The sequence below is a fragment of the Symphodus melops genome, assembly GCF_947650265.1.
Source record: "Symphodus melops genome assembly, contig: scaffold_172, whole genome shotgun sequence".
NCBI classification, from domain to species: Eukaryota; Metazoa; Chordata; class Actinopteri; order Labriformes; family Labridae; genus Symphodus; species Symphodus melops.
Genome location: NW_027636628.1, coordinates 47,830 through 55,000, shown reverse-complemented (window position 1 = coordinate 55,000; position 7,171 = coordinate 47,830). Strand labels below are relative to the sequence as shown.

The window sequence follows — 7,171 nt, the reverse complement described above, 5'->3', positions numbered from 1 at the left end:
CACCTGTTCTTAGACTGTACAGAGACACACACACACCTGTTCTTAGACTGTACAGAGACACACACCTGTTCTTAGACTGTACAGAGACACACACACCTGTTCTTAGACTGTACAGAGACACACACACACCTGTTCTTAGACTGTACATCAACACACACACACCTGTTCTTAGACTGTACAGAGACACACACACACCTGTTCTTAGACTGTACAGAGACACACACACACCTGTTCTTAGACTGTACATCAACACACACACCTGTTCTTAGACTGTACAGACACACACACACCTGTTCTTAGACTGTACATCAACACACACACACCTGTTCTTAGACTGTACAGAGACACACACCTGTTCTTAGACTGTACAGAGACACACACACACCTGTTCTTAGACTGTACAGACACACACACACCTGTTCTTAGACTGTACAGAGACACACACACCTGTTCTTAGACTGTACAGACACACACACACCTGTTCTTAGACTGTACAGAGACACACACACACCTGTTCTTAGACTGTACAGACACACACACACCTGTTCTTAGACTGTACAGACACACACACACCTGTTCTTAGACTGTACATCAACACACACACACCTGTTCTTAGACTGTACAGAGACACACACCTGTTCTTAGACTGTACAGAGACACACACACACCTGTTCTTAGACTGTACAGACACACACACACCTGTTCTTAGACTGTACAGAGACACACACACCTGTTCTTAGACTGTACAGACACACACACACCTGTTCTTAGACTGTACAGAGACACACACACACCTGTTCTTAGACTGTACAGACACACACACACCTGTTCTTAGACTGTACAGAGACACACACCTGTTCTTAGACTGTACATCAACACACACACCTGTTCTTAGACTGTACAGAGACACACACCTGTTCTTAGACTGTACAGAGACACACACACCTGTTCTTAGACTGTACAGAGACACACACCTGTTCTTAGACTGTACAGACACACACACACACCTGTTCTTAGACTGTACAGACACACACACACACCTGTTCTTAGACTGTACAGACACACACACACACCTGTTCTTAGACTGTACAGACACACACACACACCTGTTCTTAGACTGTACAGACACACACACACACCTGTTCTTAGACTGTACAGAGACACACACACCTGTTCTTAGACTGTACAGAGACACACACACACCTGTTCTTAGACTGTACATCAACACACACACCTGTTCTTAGACTGTACATCAACACACACACCTGTTCTTAGACTGTACAGAGACACACACACACCTGTTCTTAGACTGTACAGACACACACACCTGTTCTTAGACTGTACAGACACACACACACCTGTTCTTAGACTGTACAGAGACACACACACACCTGTTCTTAGACTGTACATCAACACACACACCTGTTCTTAGACTGTACATCAACACACACACACCTGTTCTTAGACTGTACAGAGACACACACACCTGTTCTTAGACTGTACAGAGACACACACACACCTGTTCTTAGACTGTACAGACACACACACCTGTTCTTAGACTGTACATCAACACACACACACCTGTTCTTAGACTGTACATCAACACACACACACCTGTTCTTAGACTGTACAGAGACACACACACACCTGTTCTTAGACTGTACAGAGACACACACACACCTGAGCTGTGAGGTTTTACAGAGCGAACACACCGGCAATGTCTCTCTGATCACATTAACATTAATGATTATCTTTATTAATTATTAATATAAATCAACAATAATATTAAACTGAGTTTAAAAACAATGTTAATTGATACATAGGAGACCCACATGTTACAGTATCAGTCTCAAAGTCATGAATTACTAACATTATTAATAATTAATAACTTGTATTAAATAAAGTGATCAGCTTCACAAACACAGAAATCACAAACTGCTCTTTAAACTTTCACAAAGAAACATCAAGTTAATCAATGAAACTCAATCAATCAAATAACTATTATAAACTAAACTACACAAAGTGTGTGTGTGTGTGATCGAGAGAAAAAGGAGGGGGAGAGAAAGAGATCAAGATGGTGGCGTAATTACGTGTGATCACACGATGACACTGAACACAGGTCTCCTGACCTAATTTATAAATAAAACATGAAAACACCAAGTTCAGACTTTGTGTCCTTAAATTAGCAGCAGCCAACCCCTCCTGGCCTGGAGGTCAACCGGCTGGCAACCCCTCCTGGCCTGGAGGTCAACCGGCTGGCAACCCCTCCTGGCCTGGAGGTCAACCGGCTGGCAACCCCTCCTGGCCTGGAGGTCAACCGGCTGGCAACCCCTCCTGGCCTGGAGGTCAACCGGCTGGCAACCCCTCCTGGCCTGCAGGTCAACCGGCTGGCAACCCCTCCTGGCCTGCAGGTCAACCGGCTGGCAACCCCTCCTGGCCTGCAGGTCAACCGGCTGGCAACCCCTCCTGGCCTGCAGGTCAACCAGCTGGAAGTGGAGGTGGCCAGCCTAGGCAGCCCAACGCCCCACAATCTGGTGGATGGCCCAGTCCTGCACCTGGAACAAACCCTGTCCCTTCCACCCCACAGAGTCTGGTGAGGAAGAGATAAATAAGGATGGATGATCTTGGATAGATGATTGGTTGATCTTGGATAGATGATCTTGGATGGATGATTGGTTGATCTTGGATGGATGATCTTGGATAGATGATTGGTTGATCTTGGATAGATGATCTTGGATGGATGATTGGTTGATGATGGATGGATGATCTTGGATGGATGATTGGTTGATCTTGGATGGATGATCTTGGATGGATGATTGGTTGATCTTGGATGGATGATCTTGGATAGATGATTGGTTGATCTTGGATAGATGATCTTGAATGGATGATTGGTTGATCTTGGATGGATGATCTTGGATGGATGATTGGTTGATGATGGATGGATGATCTTGGATGGATGATTGGTTGATCTTGGATGGATGATCTTGGATGGATGATTGGTTGATCTTGAATGGATGATTGGTTGATCTTGAATGGATGATTGGTTGATCTTGAATGGATGATTGGTTGATCTTGGATGGATGATTGGTTGATTTTGGATGGATGATCTTGAATGGATGATTGGTTGATCTTGAATGGATGATTGGTTGATCTTGGATGGATGATCTTGGATGGATGATTGGTTGATCTTGGATGGATGATCTTGGATGGATGATTGGTTGATCTTGGATGGATGATCTTGGATGGATGATCTTGGATGGATGATTGGTTGATCTTGGATGGATGATCTTGGATGGATGATTGGTTGATCTTGGATGGATGATTGGTTGATCTTGGATAGATGATCTTGGATGGATGATTGGTTGATCTTGGATGGATGATCTTGGATGGATGATCTTGGATGGATGATTGGTTGATCTTGGATGGATGATCTTGGATGGATGATTGGTTGATCTTGGATGGATGATTGGTTGATCTTGGATAGATGATCTTGGATGGATGATTGGTTGATCTTGGATGGATGATCTTGAATGGATGATTGGTTGATGATGGATGTAGTTGACTGTTCCTTTCATGTCCACAGAAGGTACCATACTCTCAGATTCTTCCTCAAGGGGTTTATGACAAACTGCTGATCACCATCGCTGGAACCGTCCAACCCAATGCCCAAAAGTCAGTGTGAACCCTGAAGTCTGAATAATTTATAAAGATAAAGATGAATTTCTCCACAGTATAAAAAATGCTTTGTTGAAAACAACATTTATTGTAAGGTTGCTGAGCACATTCAGTCACCAGCTTTGGTCCAGTGTTGATTTGTGGATCTGTGATAATCGACCCTTTTCCCTTCTGTCTGTGCTGAGATGATTCAGAGACTCTGACATGCTGAACAACAGGAACTGAGGCTCTGTGATGTTTTCTCAGGATCACAATAGATATGAATGCAGGGAGGGACCTGGCCTTCCATTTCAACCCACGCTTCAATGAAAACGGAAAGAAGGTGATCGTCAGGAACTGCAGGATAAACAACAAGTGGGGGAAAGAAGAAAGAGACGCTCCCTGCTTCCCCTTCTCTCAGGGACAACCTTTCGAGGTCAAACATTTGGCTTAAACAAAATCAATAAATAATTTCTGAAGTCTTTCACAGTCTTCTTACAGTGACACTGAGATGTCCAAAGGGTCCTTAAATGCACTGCAATGTGTATTTAAATGGGCCAGTATGCAAACATATGAGCCTCTAATGACAGGATTTGTTTTTGTTGTTGCAGATGAAGATACTCTGCTCCAACAGCGAGTTCAAGGTCGCTGTGAACAATTCACACCTGCTGTCGTTCACACACAAGATCAGAGACCTGAGCACCATCAAATCCTTCAACATCCACAATGATGTCACACTCTCCAAGGTCCACGTGGAAAAGCTGCCCTGAAGAAGATCCCAGGATCTACAGAGGATCCATCACAGACCCCAGTCTCACTCCCAGAAAAAAAGATCCAATTTGGTGGTTAAAAGATCCTAGCTGTAAAAAGAATAGATCCATAATAAACCCCTCCTGGATACTACCCAGTCTCCTTTAGATTCTGAACACTGCAGGGAATAAAGGCAGTACATCATTGGAAATAGATCCTCGTTGACCTTCATTAGATCCTAAGTAGATCTCAGTAGACCCTCATTGACCTTCATGGATCCTATGTAGATCTCAGTAGACCCTCACTGACCCTCATTAGATCCTAAGTAGATCTCAGTAGACCCTCACTGACCCTCATTAGATCCTAAGTAGATCTCAGTAGACCCTCATTGACCTTCATTAGATCCTAAGTAGATCTCAGTAGACCCTCACTGACCCTCATTAGATCCTAAGTAGATCTCAGTAGACCCTCACTGACCCTCATTAGATCCTAAGTAGATCTCAGTAGACCCTCACTGACCCTCATTAGATCCTAAGTAGATCTCAGTAGACCCTCATTGACCTTCATTAGATCCTAAGTAGATCTCAGTAGACCCTCACTGACCCTCATTAGATCCTAAGTAGATCTCAGTAGACCCTCACTGACCCTCATTAGATCCTAAGTAGATCTCAGTAGACCCTCACTGACCCTCATTAGATCCTAAGTAGATCTCAGTAGACCCTCATTGACCTTCATGGATCCTGTTGTTCTTCTTGTTCTAATCTTTTTGAATCATTGAAATAAAGGGTTCATCTTAAACATGGTGGTTCTGAGTCTGTTTCTGTGTAGACATAATAAACGTAGGTACGCCTCATAACGTTCTGGAAGGCATTGTAATGAATGTTGGGTTATGAAAAGATACTGGCAAGTAATTCCTGCCGCAGAGTCAGAGCCATCCAATAACCACAGTATGCAGCTTTGCACAGTTCAATTGGGGATCTTTATTCACGTAGGAAAAAGACACAGTTAATAAACATGGGACGACTACAGAGGAGCAGCTGGTAACCTATTTCACATAAGGCTAGACTTAGCTTAAGGCTAATCCAACACCGCACGCTACACCCTCTACTGGAGGCACGTCACACTTTGCCACGACACACATTTATCCTACGCTGCACACGTGAACGCCACATGGAAGAGAGACCCTTCGACTGCCCCAACAGGCTACAGTAAACTACCCCGTTATGCCAAGCCCACCCCACACTAATAAAACACATCAATCAACACGGAAGTAGAAATATAATCGAGCCAGAAGCTGCATCCGGGGATCGGGTCGCCGAGGCCCCCGTCGTTGACTGCCACTCAATCCACAATGCACCCGACCCCCATGGCTTCCTCTGTGGGTGGTGGGTCCACAGGAGGGCGGGCTCGCGTCATCCTTTCTGACAAAGGCCCGGCCACCTGCGGGCTCCAACCCCAGGCCTGCCTCCAGGGTGGGGCTCTGGCTCCACCATGCCGGGAAACATCTCGGTCCTTGTTCTTATGTTGTTCTTCATAGTAGGTTATAAACTGCTTTCAGTCTGACCCTTAGAACCTGTTTTCCATGGCTGACCCTTCTGGGGGCATAAAGCCCCCCACAACATAGCTCCTAGGATCATTCAGGTACTCAAACTCCCCACCACGATAAAGTAGCAGTTCAGAGGGGAGTAGAAACATGAAGGAGTACTCAACTCGCCTGAGGGAAACTAGTAGCTACAAATGACACCCTCCCTCCAAAAAGAGTGCCGAGCCGTCCTGACGGGTGCTCCTCCTCTTAACTCTGCTCAGAGTCTTGTTTTCCAATCAGAGACACCTGCTGCCAATTAAGTCAATCAGCTATCGGTCCCAGCTCTTATTCACATCACACTATGAAATATCGCCGCCATATTGGATGGGTCTCCTCACTCTACGCTCACACCAGAATCAACAGGAATCAATAGGGAGCGAGAAGCCGGTATTCTATGTAGCTTAAGGACGGACGGACGGACGGACGGACGGACGGACGGACAGACAGATAGACAGACAGATAGACAGACAGACAGACAGACAGACAGACAGAGAGACAGACAGACAGACAGACAGACAGACAGACAGACAGAGAGACAGACAGACAGACAGACAGACAGACAGACAGACAGACAGAGAGACAGAGAGACAGACAGACAGACAGACAGACAGACAGACAGACAGACAGACAGACAGACAGACAGACAGACAGAGAGACAGACAGACAGACAGACAGACAGACAGACAGACAGAGAGACAGACAGACAGACAGATAGACAGATAGACAGATAGACAGATAGATAGATAGATAGATAGATAGATAGATATACTCACATGTAAGCTTTTATATGTTATAAATAAATACACACGTGAACACTTGATTCTTGTACAGTGTGTTCTGAAAGCTGCTCATAAATAAAATGTATTATATTACAAGCACATACACACCCTCTATCTCACACACACACACTCTCTTACACACAGGCGTGTGGTTGGTCACAGCCTGAAGACGGAGAGTCTTCTGAAGTCAATTGATTCAACAATCAAACTTGTTTCTTTATTAAAATATCAAATACTTTCATTTATACATATATAAGCCTATTGACCTTCCTCAATAGAAATGAATGCAGAGCATCGGAGACTCATCCAAGATGGCGCCCGCTCTGCACGTCAGCTCCAATAGGATCTGCCTCCTCTCTTTGGGACGATCCTTCACATGGTGGATCTGGAACTACTCCACCCT

General features: G+C 44.8%; 1 protein-coding gene across 2 annotated transcripts in view; it reads left to right on the top strand.

The window, feature by feature from the left end:
- lgals3b (lectin, galactoside binding soluble 3b) overlaps window positions 1-5,202 on the top strand; it is a 10,546-nt gene extending 5,344 nt beyond the window's left edge. For both annotated transcript variants that reach the window (XM_079373051.1, XM_079373050.1), the window contains 4 exons: window positions 2,190-2,593; window positions 3,584-3,672; window positions 3,922-4,090; window positions 4,266-5,202. In XM_079373051.1, coding sequence (XP_079229177.1) covers window positions 2,190-2,593; window positions 3,584-3,672; window positions 3,922-4,090; window positions 4,266-4,424 — 821 coding nt within the window. In that variant the 3' untranslated portion in view covers window positions 4,425-5,202. The remainder of the gene's footprint in view (window positions 1-2,189; window positions 2,594-3,583; window positions 3,673-3,921; window positions 4,091-4,265) is intronic.
- Window positions 5,203-7,171: the final 1,969 nt, after the last annotated feature.